The sequence below is a fragment of the Microtus ochrogaster genome, linkage group LG4, assembly GCF_000317375.1.
Source record: "Microtus ochrogaster isolate Prairie Vole_2 linkage group LG4, MicOch1.0, whole genome shotgun sequence".
Classification (NCBI taxonomy): domain Eukaryota; kingdom Metazoa; phylum Chordata; class Mammalia; order Rodentia; family Cricetidae; genus Microtus; species Microtus ochrogaster.
This window is the reverse complement of record NC_022030.1, coordinates 55832190-55848471: the sequence shown is the minus strand read 5'-3', so window position 1 is coordinate 55848471 and position 16282 is coordinate 55832190. Positions and strand designations below refer to the sequence as shown.

Sequence of the window (16282 nt, the reverse complement as noted above, 5' to 3'; positions counted from 1 at the left end):
TATATATATCTCCAAGTACTGCATCCCAGGACAATCCAGCACTTAGAGGAAAGGGAAATGGAGACAGATTGAGACTATAGAGGATGGTCTTGAACTCGTGATTCTCCTGTCTCTACCTTGTAGATGGGCTTGCAGGTGTGCATCGCATGTGTGCTAAGCATCTCACGTCATTGTAAGTTTACTGTGCACAGAGACTAGTCTCTCAGTTCCCAGTTTCTAACATTCTGCTAGACATGAAGGAAAGAATATATGCATGACCTCCAAGTGAGGGAGGCTTGTTCAGGCACTCAAATCTTTTGACTCAACTCACCTGGATCAGAGGTTCTCAGACGAATATTAGGTTTTCGAAGCAACCAAGATGGGAGACCTCCCTTGAGAAAAACATAAAGGCAACACATAAGCCCACAGGGGTTTTGTTTTGCTTTGAGACAGGGATTCACTCTGTAGCACAGGCTAGCCTCAAGAACAACAGTCTTCCTGTCTCCGCCTCCTAAATGCTGGGATTACAGGATAAGCTACCCCTTGAGCTGCAGATAGCTTTGGTTTTTTTTGGGGGGGGGGGCAATGGGAGAGGTAAGAAGGGAGAGAGCTGGGTATAGTGCTGGAAATGGCCCCTAGAGTATGAGCAGAAAGGAGTATTTGAAGCCCCACAGTTACTTCGCTTTTAGTTCTGCCCTTCTCCAGCTAACTCACCATCTCCCACTCTGCACAGATGTAAGGTCCTGGTCTCAGAATGACCAACAGGTTCGCTCTAGCTGCCTCATTCAAAAAGGCAACGAGGTCCCGGCTGCCGTTAAAGTTATAGACCCCAGGCTCCGGCTCATGGTAGTTCCAGGGCACGTAACTGAGAAAGGAAGATGTTAACAGGACCCAGAGGGAACTAGGGGACTCAGGATATGCAGAGAGAGAAGCAGCTAAGAGGAGGTTCTGGGAAGCCCTTCCCACCCTTGCCTAAGAAGTCCTGGAGCTCAAACCCTTTTCAAACCCAGTCTGTTTTCCTGGGGACCCATTTCTAAGAAAGAGTGACCGCCAAGCGCTCGAGAGCACTTCTTACAACTGTACAGCGTTGAGGCCGCTCAAACGCATCTTGAGAAGCCGGTCGGCCCAAAGTACCCGCGGTACGCGAAAGTAATGCAGGCTGCCAGAAACATAGCGGAACGGGACTCCGTCCAGGAGGAATCTGTCATGTTGCCGATCCACTACGAAGGAGCGAGCCTCTGTCTGCAAGGGAGAAGGCCTGGCTTAGCAGATGTCTGGAGCAAGGGTCAGTGTCTACCAAGTGCTTAAGAGATTGAACTGGCCCTGTTGGTGGTTGACCGTCTCTCTTCTTCCGGTTCTGTTTCCCTCCCCTCGACACCCAGACAGGCAGTTGGACCTCTCAGTTTACCTGGGACAGTAGCAGCAGTAGCAGCATCACAAGCCGCAGCAGCAGGGAAGGCAGGGAAGGCAGGGAAGGCGGCATCTTCGCAGCCACGGCACTTAAAGGTTTCTTCTGCTCTAGGAGGGCTGCCTCCTAGAATCCGTCACGTGGCAGATTCTTGGGAGGGAACCTCAGCAAGCAAAGGGGCGGAGACCACCTCAAGTTTTCAGGCAGTTAACCCGGACTTTGCCTTTTGCCTGCAGCCACCCACTCTCCGCTAGTTTATAAAATCTCTACATCTTGCTACTCAAAGTGCTGTTTGCTAGTTGGCTTCATCAACATCACTTGGGAGCTCGTTAGGAATGCAGAATCCCGGTCCTACCCCAGACCTTCTACACTGAGCTTTGTAGGGTGTCTTGTATCTTCATGGCTAGCAAAGAATCTGGCACATATCAGGTTACATTTATATGAGTGGCTATATGAGTGAGAACTAAGGGCTAAAACAGGTTGAGAAACAGTGAAAAACGTAGAAAACCTTCATGGTGATCACGACTATGAAAGGGGGTAACTGGGTTACAAGGAGTCTGTTTGGTCACTTTTTTTTTTTTTTTGTTGGAGATGCATCCCTTTCCAATATATCTGCCTGTCTAGGCAAGAGACGTAAAGCAAACTGCATAGTGCAAAGACTTGGAAATCCAAATGTCCATTTCTCCTGCCTTCACAATTGTAGATGTAAGAATCCGGGTAGAAAACAAGACGATTTCTGTTTATTGACACATATTGAAGGCTATGTGTCATATATATATGAAAGACATTTCATTTAATCTTGAAAAAAGTCAGGAAATAATTACCATTCTCATCTTACACACGAGGAAAATGAATTAAGTGGCTGTCCAAAGTCACAATTAGTTCAACAGAGCTGAGATTGGAACTAGTCAGTTTGGCCTCATAATTCACAACCCTTACTTAGCCCTAGGTACTTCTGTCTTACAGCGGGGAAGAGTGAGAATCTGAGAGGCGAAATCTCTTCCTGGAGGTCACACTAATGTGTGACCATTAGGACCAGACTTAGAAACTGGCCCTCTGGTTCAAAGGAGCACTCCGACACTAGCTAAGGCAATGGAACACAGGCCAGAGGTCTGAAAGTGCTACGGGATCAGACCTCCAGGCATCTAAGGGTCAGCACCCATCCCTCCCTGGACCCTCCTCCAAGCTAGACTGTAGTAGGCTACTTTCTGACTCCAGCGCGCGGGAGGTATGAGGCCTCCTACCTCCGACATTGGGAGAAGGAGGTCCTAGGGGCCTCAGGTTGAGCCCGGCTTTTCTCCCCTTTGGTACAAGTCCCTGCGTCCTGACCCCTACTGAAGGCCAAGTGGGAACCCTCGGGGAGATACAGGAACCATTCCACGTCCCCAGGTCTAGCCGGGTCTCCGGCTCTCACTTCCGGGTCCCCACAGCCTCTTGCTACGGCTACCTCTCGTTGCTAGGATACGGCGGGCCGTTACTTCGACGCGGACTGATGATGTCACCTTGGCTTCCGGTCCCTGGCTCTTTGCTCAGGCCCGAGCCAGGGCAGTGAAGAGTCTGTACTGGCAGATCCTGTGCTCGGTCCCGGGCTTCGGAGGGTGGGCTCAGCCAGAGGTGGGCTCGAGTCCTGCACCTCCTAAGCAGCCACCCCATGCCCGACGGGCGTGAGAGCCGGACCTGGCCGAAGGTGTGCCGGGGTTGGAGGAAGCGGCCTGGTAAGACGCAACGTAGCTTGACACTCTGAAGCGCCAGAACTCAGCCTTCTTAGTGCTGGAGTCGCCAGGGCCTATTTTCTTTAGACGCGAATCTGGGTTCCTGGAGCTGGACCTGAGCTCTCCGTATTGGTACCTCAGTGGCTCTCAGAATTGTTCTTGACCCTCGACCTGCTGTTTTCATTCCAGCATGCTTCACTGGACCCTCAGCCCATCGCCTGGAAGAGCCCACTCTCCCTGGAAGACAGACCATCCTTGAAGAGAATGACTGAGTCATGGGCCACGCACTGTGTGTCTGCTCCCGGGGAACTGTCAGCATTGACAATAAGCGTTACCTCTTCATCCAGAAATTGGGGGAGGGGTGAGTGTTTGGAAGTCACTTAGCTAGTCCCAGGTCATTTAGGGACAAGGGCCAGCACGTGATAGAGACATAAGAGTGTTAGCCTTAGATTCTACCTCACCCGACTTAGCTGAATGGGTCAGGAAAGTGGAATCTGGACCCTGGCCTCCTGGATCCACCTTGTGTGACCTTAAGTAAACTGTGGTTTCTTCATCTGCTTAATGGAGATGATTATAATGACTCACTGAGGAACTTGGGAGAACTGAGATAGTATATTTTTTTAAATATGTCACCCAGTGCCTGGCTCATAAGCTCTCGATAAACGTTGGTTGGTACTTGATAGTAATTGAATATCTTGTGCTCTGACCATAGAACCGCAGTGATTTCTGTGTCCCTGCTCTTGAGGAGCTCAAATCCTGAGTCTTGAAACTGTATGCGAGCCACGTCTTGGGAGGGTTTCTACTCCATCCATGTGCGAGGCACCCCTCCCTAAGGGAATTCCTCTGGGTCCAAGCTGTGTGGGAGATGGTCCTTCACTGACCCCTTTGGCCCACAGTGGGTTCAGCTATGTGGACCTAGTGGAGGGGTTACATGATGGACACTTCTACGCCCTGAAGCGAATCCTGTGTCATGAGCAGCAGGACCAGGAAGAGGCCCAGCGAGAGGCGGACATGCATCGTCTCTTCCAGCATCCCAATATCCTTCGCCTCGTGGCTTACTGTCTGAAAGAACGAGGTGCCAAGCAGGAAGCCTGGCTGCTACTACCTTTCTTCAAGGTCAGAAAGGCTGGTGATTCCAGAAGGGATTGTATCAGATTGCATGGCTCTCCCAAGGGCTCTGTGGGTAGTGAGACATAAATACGCTAGGAACACATGTCCTGGTTTGGGCCATTTTAAATTTGGGGCTATTCGACATCCCACAAAGCCCCAGATGATCAGTAACAGGTGTATGTGGCAAAAGGTTAACAGACTTTAATACAGAACAGAAGTGAGTCCCAGGTAGTAGAGCCTTCAAAGACATCTGAACCCAGGAAAATTTGTGTTGTAGAGAGGTACACTGTGGAATGAGATAGAAAGGCTGAAGGACCAAGGCAACTTCCTGACTGAGGACCAAATCCTTGTGTTGTTGTTGGGTATCTGCAGAGGCCTTGAGGCCATTCATGCCAGAGGCTATGCACACAGGTCAGTGGGACCCTATGCACTTATGGCACCAAGGGGAGAAGAGCTGTGCCAAGAGAATTGGGGTATCCCTGCACTCTCCCCATGGTGCTCCCTGGGATGCCAGCTTCCCCATACCGGATATCCTTGGGTCATTTTCCCTTCCCTCCAGGGACCTGAAGCCTACCAATATTTTGCTTGGTGATGAGGGGCAGCCAATTTTAATGGACTTGGGTTCTATGAATCAAGCGTGCATCCAGGTGGAGGGCTCACGCCAGGCCTTAACTCTACAGGTAAGAGAATCTCCAGGCTCTTTGGCCATTGCCTTCCCATCCCCAACTCCTGATGCATACACCAACTGGATCACGTGATATGGCTTGTGCTCCACTTTTGAGTGCTGTTGCACTGTTCCAGGACTGGGCAGCCCAGCGGTGCACCATCTCCTACCGGGCACCTGAGCTTTTCTCTGTGCAGAGCCACTGTGTCATCGATGAGCGGACTGATGTCTGGGTGAGGAGCATGTGGCTGGGAACCTGGGAGGAGAAGGGTGTGGCTCTGTACTACTGTGGAGGAAAAGGAAGGAGATATTTGGTTTCTGTTGTATGAATCTCCAGAACCACAGTATGTCTCCATATCTCTACTTCCTTCCTGGGAACCGTCACTGGTACTGTCCTCAGGAAGTGGTGTCATCTCTGTGGCTGAACCGGGTGAACTGTGGCTGTAGGCAATAGCTAAGCAGGGGCTCGAGAAGCCTCCTGCTAACACAGTTCCTCTGGGTGAGGTTGGCATACTTTTAGCTTACGTGGTCTTCTTTTACCATGCAATAAATAGGATACCATTTTTCCCCTTTCCAGTAACTAACCAAATTATGCTCAGTCCCTAGGCTGTGTGCTTTACGCCATGATGTTTGGGGAAGGCCCTTATGATATGGTGTTCCAGAAGGGTGACAGTGTGGCCCTTGCTGTGCAGAATGAACTCAACATCCCACAAAGCCCCAGGTGAGCAGCAAGAGAGACACCAAGCACTGTAGACTCTTGCCTGGAGCCAGCCAAGTTGGAATCTTAGCAATTGTAGGGTCCTCCATTCCTCTGCCTCCACCCCACAGGCATTCTTCAGCTTTGCGGCAGCTTTTGGCCTCTATGATGACTGTGGACCCCCAGCAGCGCCCTCGCACTCCTGTCCTCCTCAGTCAGCTGGAGGCATTGCAGCCACCGGCTCCTGGCCAGCACACCACCCAAATCTGATGAAACAGGCATGTTGGGAAGACAGCCTTGAAGGCTTCATCTCACTGGAACTCCTTCCATTCTACCCAGGATGGCTTTCATAGCTACGGGCGAGGATGGTGGGCCCTTGTGTGTTCTGCTCTCTGATCCCAATACCTGGGCAAGGAGCCTAGGGTGAGTTGGAGGAAACTGAAACAAATAGGGCTCAAAGCTGGACTGCTGGGCACACATCATGTTCTGCCTCCAAATCTGGGGGCAGGAGAATACATAAACAGAATAAAGTGAAAAGACCATGGGTCTCTTAGGTCAATGTGTCTGGAGGGAAGGAGCAATGAACTGTCTGGCTGCCATTTCCAAGGGAATAGCCTGGAAGGGGACTGGTGTGATGGTCGAGGCAGATGTGCTTCTTGAGATTTGGCTGCTCTGGCAGCAGAGGGGTCTTTAAGCTCGCCATAGTCAAAACCAGAAGAGTCTCCAGCCTGAGCTAGTTTCTGCCTGTGCCAAGAAGCGGGACCACGGCCCCTTGAAAGCACACTCAACTAGTTCTGTCATTCATTCCAGAGGTGGGTAGCTTAGACCAGCCCAGCCCGGCAGGTTTGCCAAGTCCATGACCTCTGGGTGGAAGCACACCAGCTCTCCTTTCCTCAGCTGAGGACTAGGGAGTGGCACTGGGTCCATTTTTTTTCCAGTCTCCCTGACTATTCTAGCTCATACATAGTTAATAATTGATGAGGCTGGTGGCCTGTGGTATCCAGCAGGTACTTCCTGCCCCGTTTGCTGAGTAAACAGGCACCCAGCCTTAGCTGGGCTTTAAACCAGTTCCTCAGGGAAGGGCACTGCGTCCCTGAATCACCAGGGAGGGAAGGGCAAGGGCAGGGTTGGCTCTTCTGGAGATTTTGAAGCTTCCTCCCCCAAGCCATGGCCACCCCTATATGCTGACGTCAACCTGAGTCCTAGGGTGCCTATTAGTGAAGTATAATTTTTCCCTAGGGACCAGGCAGGCTTCCACCCTGAGCAGAGGCTGAGGCCAAAAGAACACAAACAGAAGGGAGACGTCCTGACTTTTAATAGCATAGCTCCCGCCCCAGAAAGCAAGACAGACAGCAAGCTATGCAAAGCTGCTGGAGGTGAATGGCACAAACAACCAGGAGATTGCCCTTGTTCCCGCCCATCCCCCAAGTCTGTGAGGTGGCTTTATGCCCAGGAACTTTGGGCCCGCCCAGCCCCCATTCCCAAACCCTCAGTGTACAACAAAGCTTGGGCCAAGCCTTGCTTCTAAAGCTGTTAAGTGAAGCGGCAGCAAGAGCAAAAGCAGTCCAACCTTCCAACACAAACTACCAGACGTCATTTCCTATTTGCAAAAGCGAAGGCTTGGATCTTGCAATAGTTTGTAGCTAGACAGGTCCAGGATTTGGTCCTCCTTTCCTTCCTATACTGGGTGTCCGTAGGACCTAACATCAATGTCCTTAGGTTCATACTTTCTGGGTCTCAATATGGGGCTCACCTTGAGCCATGTAAGGGTAAAAGGTCAAGGGTGGGTGGCAAATAGCGGGAAGTAGCAGCCACAGCAGAAGCTCAAGCAGTCACATAGGGGACAAGAAACCGTGCCAAGGAGACTTTATTTCGAAAGGATTTTGCAATAAACACAATGAAAAGAGGCTCCAAGTGGCTGTCTACTCTTCTCCCTCATCCTCATCCTCATAGGAGTCGATGCCTACTTCCTCATAATCCTTTTCCAGGGCAGCCATATCCTCTCGAGCCTCAGAGAACTCACCCTCCTCCATGCCCTCACCCACGTACCAGTGTACAAAAGCCCTCTTGGCATACATCAAGTCAAACTTGTGGTCCAGGCGGGCCCAGGCCTCAGCAATGGCAGTTGTGTTGCTCAACATGCACACTGCACGCTGCACCTTGGCCAGGTCACCCCCAGGCACCACAGTGGGTGGCTGGTAGTTGATACCAACCTTGAAACCTGTGGGGCACCAGTCCACAAACTGGATGCTGCGCTTGGTCTTGATGGCAGCGATAGCAGCGTTCACATCCTTGGGCACCACGTCTCCACGGTACAGCAGGCAGCAGGCCATGTACTTGCCATGTCGAGGGTCACACTTCACCATCTGGTTGGCGGGCTCGAAGCAAGCATTGGTGATCTCTGCCACTGACAGCTGCTCATGGTAGGCCTTCTCTGCAGAGATGACGGGTGCATAGGTGGCCAGGGGGAAGTGGATTCGAGGGTAGGGTACCAAGTTGGTCTGGAACTCTGTCAGGTCCACATTTAGGGCCCCATCAAAGCGCAAGGAAGCTGTGATGGAGGAGACAATTTGGCTGATGAGACGGTTGAGGTTGGTATAGGTTGGACGCTCGATATCCAGGTTACGGCGGCAGATATCATAGATAGCCTCGTTGTCCACCATGAAGGCACAGTCTGAGTGCTCCAAGGTGGTATGGGTGGTCAGGATGGAGTTATAGGGCTCTACCACAGCTGTGGACACTTGTGGAGCTGGGTAGATGGAGAACTCCAGCTTGGATTTCTTGCCATAGTCAACAGAAAGTCGCTCCATCAGCAGGGAGGTGAAGCCAGAGCCGGTGCCCCCTCCAAAACTGTGAAATACTAGGAAGCCCTGAAGTCCTGTGCACTGGTCAGACTGAAAGGCAAGGAAGAAAAAGCAATATAGGTAAGGGAGAGGCCCAAGAAATTTTCTTCTAGTTTTATGAAGCCTAAAGTATTTCAGAAGTTAGGGCAAAGACTGAATGACCCCCTAAACAGCATCAAATTCTAAAACACATAAAGCTGGAGATGTTCCTGGAAACGGATCTGAAAACTTCCTGAACACGGAGTCCAAAGTTCCCTCCCTGCCAAGCTATAGTCTCACCAGTTTGCGGATCCGGTCCAGCACTGGGTCGATAATTTCCTTGCCAATGGTGTAGTGACCACGGGCATAGTTGTTGGCCGCATCTTCTTTCCCAGTGATAAGCTGCTCTGGATGGAAGAGCTGGCGGTATGGGCCATTTCGGATCTCATCTGAAAGACCATACACCACATTACTGAGCCCAAAACCACAAGGCTGTGCTAAGCAGAGACCCTCAGAGTGGCAGCTAAAGCCAGACACATGCAAAAACCAGCCTGGGGTCAGCATCCATCTTCATCAGCAAATAAAGTCAAGGGGCTCCAAGATCACAGAAACCCAGTCTAGACACTCTTCCCCAGAAGTGCAGCCCCCGGCTCACCAATCACAGTCGGCTCCAGATCCACAAAGACTGCCCGAGGCACATGCTTTCCGGCTCCAGTTTCACAGAAGAAGGTGGTGAAGGAATCGTCCCCTCCACCAATGGTCTTATCGCTCGGCATCTGCCCATCAGGCTGAATCCCATGCTCCAGACAGTAGAGCTCCCAGCAGGCATTGCCCATCTGGACACCTGCCTGCCCCACATGGACGGAAATGCACTCACGCTGAGGGATACAGAGAAGGTCACAGCGTAAGTGCCACATCCACAACTCCTCACTTCCCAAGGGTCTCTCCCACTCCGACACCTATTAGCTAAGGTTACTCAGTACAAGTGCGGTAAGTAAGGTTGGAGCTGACAGAGGCCAGAAGCAGCTGGCAGCCTCTCCAGTCTCAGCACAGGACTCCCCAGATTGGAGGCGTCCAGTAGGGGAGACCGACCCCCTAGCCTAGTTCTCAATAGAGAATTTATCAAGTGAGAGCTGTATAATCCTGTCCCATCCACAGGACAGCCAGAGAGGACAGAGAGGGCATGCACACATGACAGGCAGGGCTGCAGCGTGTGTGTGTGTGTGTGTGTGTGTGTGTGTGTGTGTGAGAGAGAGAGAGAGAGAGACAGACAGACAGACACACACACAGGCTTTCCAGCTGCTTCCAGTTCATGCAGCTTCTAAAATATGTTTTACAGTTTACAGATAGTACCCTCCTATTTGGTTAACCTTTGTCTTGAAAATGAACTAAAATTTCTCACAATCCTCTGTCCTTCTTTCCTGTAGGCAAAGAAGTGTCTCAACCTTCCATCTGGTATCAACTGACCATTTCGGCCATCAGGATGCGGTAACCCCCACCACCTTTAAATCCCATCTGGCCTTGGGGAATCAATTCCATCTGGCTCCTCTCCCCACCTCCACCCCCACACTCTGCATGGCTTCACCACCTCCATCCGCCGCCTCAGCCCGCACGGAAATAGCAGCAATAATGCGGGTAAGCGATGACGGCAGGTACAGGCAATACAGGTATACTGGTGCAGACAGCCCTGAGGTTTCGGTCAAGCAGTCCACAATTTAACCCCTGCAGCACCCTTCGCACAACCAAATGGCTGGGGTGGGGGTAGGGGTGGGGGTGTTTGCAATTTCTAAGTACCCAGAAAAGGAAGCGGAACCTGCTAGGAGGCCCCTGAGGAAACCCGCCTAGCCTCACGCACCAGGCAAGGGGAGAGCCATCTGTACCTGGGCCCTACGTCTTGCTTTCCTACTGGAGTCTTTCCAGTTACTTCCCAGCCGAAAGCCCGGATTGGGTTTCTGCCCCCGCTCCTGGGCTATAAATACAACCCCCTACATACACCTCTTTCCCCTCCCCCGCCAACCTGGCCTCGGCCGGGGCTGTCGATCAGCGCCAGCTGTCTCTGCCCGTCCTTCGAGCACCCGCGCTCCCGTAGGAGGGGCCCGCTGGCCTCCCGAGGCCAAACCCCATTCCCGCCACCTCTCCTGGCTCAAAAGGGGGTGCTGAGTCACGTATGGGAGTGTAAGGGGGAAGGAGGCACACAGAGGAAGACGGGGTGCGGTACTAAGTAACCCCTTCTACCAACTGGTGCCAAGCACGTGTTTGGTCAGTTCCAGGGACTCAGGGGATAGAGATGGGTGGTGGGGGCAGCCAAGCAGGTCTTCCGCCGCCCGAGGGGAGGACTGGGCGCAGGACCGCGTGACTCCTCTCAGGAGGGTTGGGGTACAAGACGCTTAGTACGGCAGGAGGGCACTACAGCAGGGGTCCTCTCTGCTAGTGAAGCATCCTTCCCCCGGTCCCCAGACTCTGAAGAAGGTGGATAACACACTAGGCCAAAGTCAGCAGGAGGAGTGGGGGGGGGGGGGAGTGCAAAACTCTTGCATCTCCCGGAGACTCGGAATGCTAAGTGAAGGGCCCCCAGCATCTCTATTGGGAGTTCCCCCAAAGGAGCGGGGCATTTACAGGACCAGAGAGATCCCGGTGGGGCCTCACTCACCATGATGAGTCTGGGTTGTGCGTCTCACGTAGAGTCAGGGTCACGGGTCTCGGTGAGATCTGCGGAGCTGCAGTGCCGCACCACTCTTATAAGCAGGAGGCGGGACCCGCGCGCTCAGTCCGCCCACCATGGGGCGGGGCGGTCTAAAGACCACACCCCGTCAGGGTAGGTGGCCACGATCTTTGAAGCCAAGTCTGATCCCCTCCCCCTGTTGAGCCGGATTCCCTCACCTGTCGGGTTTGGGTTAGAAGCAGCGGCCCATTTTCGTTCCGAGTTTTGAGCCGACGCCCTGGATTCCGAAGGTCCGAAGCAGGGACGCAGGGTGCTGTGACAGGGCGTGTCTCAACTGCACCTGCATCGAGCGGACGCCCATAGTGCAGGTGTTCCGATTTAGGGAGGATGAGGTTCAAACAATCTTTCAGAAGCGGCTGTCCCTGGCCTTCTCCGCTGTCCTCCCAGTGTCGCCTCCCTGGAGCTTCGGGCGGGCTGGGTTGCTGGGGCTGGTCGCCCGAGACCCCCTTAGAGCAGACCGCCGCCTGCTGGTCCCCGGCCGAGATGGCAGGCTTTCGCCCACACCTGTGGGAGGCCGAGGACCGAGAACTACAGAGCCTGAGCCCCAGGGTGCCTGCTGATCCCGTAAATTGTGCGGTAGCGCCGAGTCTCGCTGCCAATCTATGAGGGCCGACGTGAGAATCTGCCACCTCTCACCGGCCACCCGCCGGTCAGTGGCTCCGTCATCAGCGCCGTCACTATTAGTGAGTGAACTCTCGCCACGACCGCCTGCCTGCTGCGGTGGAGCACAGAACCCTGAGCTCCCAGAACAGACCCCGGCGGCCCTTTGCAACCTTGGGCAAATGACTTAGCTTCACTGAGTTCTTGGCGTTAAACAGCCGAAGAGATTCCTTCTTTTTACGTCTCATTTTCATTTTGTACGAGGACAGGCCTTTCTTAAAGTTTTTTTCTGCTTTCTTGGACTTAACATTATTCTCACCGAGAAAATCCATCAGGCAGTGCCCAGGTACTGGTTTGTAATGACCTTAAGAAACCTGACTCCCAGGCTAGTCGTCACTTTGGAAAGATTCACTGACCTTTCTTCCTCTTCTTAGGGACAGGGCTGTTCAACAACTTAACGCAATGCCACAAAATACACAGCGATGGTAACTTTCTTTTAACAGAGTAGCAAACGGCATTTGGCTTAGAGAAGACATAGAAAATAATACAATAAATTTGACAAACTTTTCACAGTTCTTTCCATCTGGTTAGGAGGATTAAGGTTCATCAGGAGAGGCTGATGGTGTAGTTTAGTTGGTAGCATGCTTGCCCATCATTTGTGAAGTCCTGGGTTCAATCCCTAGCACCGGGCTGGGGGTGGGGTGGAGGGGTAGGGAGCGCTCATTCATAAAATGAAAACGAACAAGGGCATTAGGCTGCTTCTAAACATGAGTCGTGGCCTGGTCAGAGGAAAGAGCCTTGATGATCTCAGGACACAGTGACCACTTTGCAGCCCTTCTCTTGTTTCCTGTGTGCCCACACAGCAGAAGGGCTATAAAAGATCCGAGTTATCAGGCAAAACTCTAAACTTGTTTGACCTTTGGATGCAGCTCTTCATTTGTAAAAAAAACTGAGTTAACCATTTCAGTTGTGAGTGCCAGACAGGTGCAGGCCTGTGTACACACCCAGCAGAACAGTGTCTAAGGAAGCGCCTCAATTCTCACAGCTTCTGTTCACACTTGTCTTAGTTGTTTGTGAACCTGTCTTACATCCCTGAAGGCAAGGGCTATGTTGCATCATTCAGGTTTTTTGTTTGTTTGTTTGTTTGTTTTTGGAGTCCCTGGTTCTTAGCATGGGTACCTCGAACATTTGCTAAGCATGCATTCATTCAATGAACTGTTAACACTTCAGAGATGGGTGGGGCCCTAGGGTCCTAGGGTAGGGCCCTGTGCAAGGCCCTAGGTTTGGTGCCCAGTACTGCGAAAAGCAAGCAAGCAAACAAAAGGAGAAAGGTTTTATTTAGACTTCATGGTGTTAGCATATGAAAAGATGAGGATTTCTAGGTTGTAGTGCCCTTCATGTTAGAAGAGTCCCTAGACTCTTAGTTAGAAGACTTACAGATTTTTCACATAATTGTGGTCATGGCTAAGGTTGGTAGCAGTTATGGCGTAATGATGGGCACTGGGTCGGAAGGAGAAAGACACAGGTGGAGTCTGGGGAAGTATCTGCTTGCTTTCTACACTCAGGGTTCATGCACAGCATCCTCTTCCTTCAACATAAAGACTATTAACATTTCCCTACAATGTTGCTGTTCATGTGTGGGGAGCCGATGCAGTCCCGAGTGAGCGTGTAAGGAGTGAACGACACCCTGAGTGCATGTGCATTTCTGTCGTGGGTACAATCATGTCAAGAACCAACACCCTAGACCCATAGGAAAGCACCGAAACCTTCTTCAGTCAGACTCAGAATGGCAAAACTTTCCTCTGGTGCAAGCATAAATGCTCATGAACCATTGGTCAGTGTATGCACAAACTAGCAACTGCAGCTTCAGCGGATGCTTATAAGTTGAGAGTGCTCCCTCACAGAGACTAACTCCTCTACCCATGCTACATAGTAAATGTGCTAAGGTTCTAGTTTTTCAATAGTGGGTCTCCATCAGAGTGCTCACATATTTATTCATTCACTTGACTCAGTCAGGTTTCCATCTGAAGCTTCAGGGATGCAGTAACCATGGAAACCCACTGGAGACTCAGTAGCTGAGACTTTTCCCGGAGGCTTGCCCCATAAGCACCTCTGCCTAGCACTTACTCACTTTTCACTATGATCCTAAGATTTTGGTAACTGGCACAAACCATATTGCATATGCAGCCTGTGTACTATCCATATCCACCCACTGTTGACTGTGAACACTGAGAACCAGAGTCCCAAGTTCTAGATGAGGGTCAGCCTTACAATGAGATCTGTCTCCTCTGCTGATGCTTTTCTACAGTCATATGAAATCCCAGGTGTCAAATCTACCTTAGTGCTGGGAGTTCTTTCCAGACCTGTGTTCACATTTAACAACTGTGGTAGGCAAAATAACACCCTCCCTCATAACCACTTTCCAATCCCTGGAGCCTCTGACTATGTTATTCTATGACCTACTTACATTGTTATTGTTATTATTATTATGAGGAAGAGATAGGATCTCCTTGTGTAGCCCAGACTGACCTTGAACTCATGATCCTCCAGCCTCAGCCTCCTGAGTACCAGTATTCCTGGTGTGCACCATCACAACCAGCTAGGATTTTCACTATATTATTTCTATTGAGGACTGTTGAATGTTTGCTGTATAAGTATTGTAACATTTCTAGGGGTTTGCCACCATACCTGGCCTTCCTTCCTGCTCTTTCATTAGAATTGGGGGGGGGAGCTGCAAATATTGGAATGCATGTCTAATCTAATCAAGGCTTAAACAATGCAGATATCCATTACCCTCTTAGAAGTCAGAGTAGGGCCGATCCAGGGTTAAGTCAACGGTGTCACCAAGAACTTCAGTATCACCAGCTTTCTCCTCTGGCACCCTCAGTAGGTTGATGACATCTTCCCACATGATCACAAAATGGCTGCCGCAGCTCCAAGTATCATGGCCTCATATGACACTGTATGAAGGCAGGGAAGGAGAAAGGTTTCTTATAGCTCCTTTCATCCAAGAGAAAAACCCTCTTTTAAAGCAAACCCTCTACAAGAAAAATGGAAAGGGAAGGGGTGGGGAGGACACATTAGTAGACATCCTCAGGTCTCACGAGCCCATTCCACAGCCGACTTCTGGAGGAAGGCGAGATCTAGAGTGATCTAGATTCCCCCCTTGGTTTGAGCAATTGACAAGGCGAGTACTGAAAAGGAAATCTGTCTGAGGAACCAGGACAGGACACGCAAAGGCACGCAAGGCTGTTTAGGAGGGCTACTGTGCCCTGCCTTAGTGGGTGACTAGTCTCACTGTCCTCTCTCTGCACAGTTAGTCCTAGCCATGCTCCGCTCTTCCCTGAATGCCTGAAGTCTCCTCCCAGCCAGCGTTGTGGTCCACTTTGAGAGCCTATAACACATTCCTCTCACTGTTGTGATCTCTCCAAAACAAGCCTGCCCCCAAACACAAACCTGCTGGCCACTGGGCCTCAGAGAGAGCCTTTGAGGCCTTTCTCACTCTAGGGGCTGGTCTTGCTCTTGTTTTTCTCTGCCGCCTTCCTTGGACACACCAGGCTTGTTATTTCCTAGCCAGTCTTGCTAGAAGGCTCTTTCCAGGTTCTGCTGTAGCCAGGTCTCTCAGTTGTATATATTTTTTAAAGCTAGAATCTCACTACGTAGCTTTGGCTGACCTTGAATTCACTATGTAGACCAGGCTGGCCTTGAACTCACAGATTTCCACCTGCCTTAGCCTTCCAAGTGCTGGTATTAAAACACACTTGCTATAATAGTGTCTTCCTATTCAATTCCTTTTCAACCTCAAGCACTAGTCTCCCATCTTTTTCTTTACCTTGTGTGCTGCTTTATACTTATTATTGATATTATTATTACTATAACTACTACTATTATTGTGAGTGGTGTGAGTGTGGGCACACATGTGCCATGATGAATATGTTGGTCACAAGACAACTTCCAGGATTTGGTTTTCTCCTCCCACTGTGGGATCCAGGGATCTAAACTCAGGTCATTAGGTTTGTTCTGCAAGTGCTTTTATCTGCTGAGCCATCTTGACGGCCCTTTGAGTTTTGTGTTTATTGGCTGTCTTTCCCAAGAAAAAACCTACAAGCTCCTTGAAAAGACTTCTTGTCGGGGCTGGAGAGATGGCTCAGAGGGTAAGAGCACTGGTTGCTCTTCCAGAGGTCCCGAGTTCAATTCCCAGCAACCACATGGTGGCTCACAACCATCTGTAATGAGATCTGGTGCCTTCCTTGCCAGCAGTACATTGTATGCTTAATAAATAAATCTTTAAAAAAAAAAAGACTTCTTGTCTTCTCTACTGGACCCCTTACACCCAGGCCAGTGTTGTAGCATATAACATGATTGCCCAATGGTATTTGTTAAAGGAATTGCCAATATTGACTGTCTCTTATTTTATAACTTAGATAACATTATATGTTTTAAAAAATTCTATTTTGGCCGGGCGGTGGGGGCACACGCCTTTAATCCCAGCACTCGTGAGGCAGAGGCAGGTGGATCTCTGTGAGTTCGAGGCCAGCCTGGTCTACAAGAGCTAGTTCCAGGACAGG

The 16282-nt window shown here is 50.9% G+C and overlaps 3 protein-coding genes across 5 annotated transcripts in view; 1 reads left to right on the top strand and 2 right to left on the bottom strand.

Annotated features, from left to right (window-relative positions):
• The window catches only part of Glb1l (galactosidase beta 1 like), a 9441-nt gene extending 6649 nt beyond the window's left edge, over nt 1-2792 (bottom strand). For 2 of the 3 annotated variants that reach the window (XM_005361595.2, XM_026786104.1), the window contains exons 1-4: nt 1388-2792; nt 1055-1221; nt 694-844; nt 311-371 (exon numbers count right to left, since the gene is read on the bottom strand). In XM_005361595.2, coding sequence (XP_005361652.1) covers nt 311-371; nt 694-844; nt 1055-1221; nt 1388-1462 — 454 coding nt within the window. In that variant the 5' untranslated portion in view covers nt 1463-2792. The remainder of the gene's footprint in view (nt 1-310; nt 372-693; nt 845-1054; nt 1222-1387) is intronic. The other variant, XM_026786103.1, reaches the window with a different exon arrangement.
• Nucleotides 2793-2899: 107 nt separating this feature from the next.
• Nucleotides 2900-6793, top strand: Stk16 (serine/threonine kinase 16). The gene is made up of 8 exons (XM_005361592.2): nt 2900-3102; nt 3289-3460; nt 3996-4215; nt 4487-4620; nt 4769-4889; nt 5011-5106; nt 5473-5594; nt 5702-6793. Exons 2-8 carry the CDS (start codon nt 3375-3377, stop codon nt 5838-5840), a joined length of 918 nt encoding a protein of 305 aa, XP_005361649.1. The 5' UTR covers nt 2900-3102; nt 3289-3374; the 3' UTR covers nt 5841-6793.
• Nucleotides 6794-7419: 626 nt separating this feature from the next.
• Tuba4a (tubulin alpha 4a) lies at nt 7420-11134 on the bottom strand. Its single transcript, XM_005361589.3, has 4 exons — nt 11043-11134; nt 9048-9270; nt 8693-8841; nt 7420-8464 (listed from the first exon to the last, which is right to left on the bottom strand). Exons 1-4 carry the CDS (start codon nt 11043-11045, stop codon nt 7493-7495), a joined length of 1347 nt encoding a protein of 448 aa, XP_005361646.1. The 5' UTR covers nt 11046-11134; the 3' UTR covers nt 7420-7492.
• Between the last annotated feature and the right edge of the window lie 5148 nt (nt 11135-16282).

What these genes read in the sequence shown, in the direction of transcription:
- Stk16 (XM_005361592.2), top strand. Translation starts at nt 3,375, where the DNA reads ATGGGCCACGCACTGTGTGTCTGCTCCCGGGGAACTGTCAGCATTGAC. An exon ending in GCCAGGCCTTAACTCTACAG is followed by an intron (nt 4,890 to 5,010) that starts GTAAGAGAATCT and finishes GCACTGTTCCAG; the next exon opens with GACTGGGCAGCCCAGCGGTG. An exon ending in AACATCCCACAAAGCCCCAG is followed by an intron (nt 5,595 to 5,701) that starts GTGAGCAGCAAG and finishes TCCACCCCACAG; the next exon opens with GCATTCTTCAGCTTTGCGGC.
- Tuba4a (XM_005361589.3), bottom strand. An exon ending in TCTGGAGCCGACTGTGATTG is followed by an intron (nt 8,842 to 9,047) that starts GTGAGCCGGGGG and finishes ATGGTCTTTCAG; the next exon opens with ATGAGATCCGAAATGGCCCA. An exon ending in TGGACCGGATCCGCAAACTG is followed by an intron (nt 8,465 to 8,692) that starts GTGAGACTATAG and finishes CTTGCCTTTCAG; the next exon opens with TCTGACCAGTGCACAGGACT.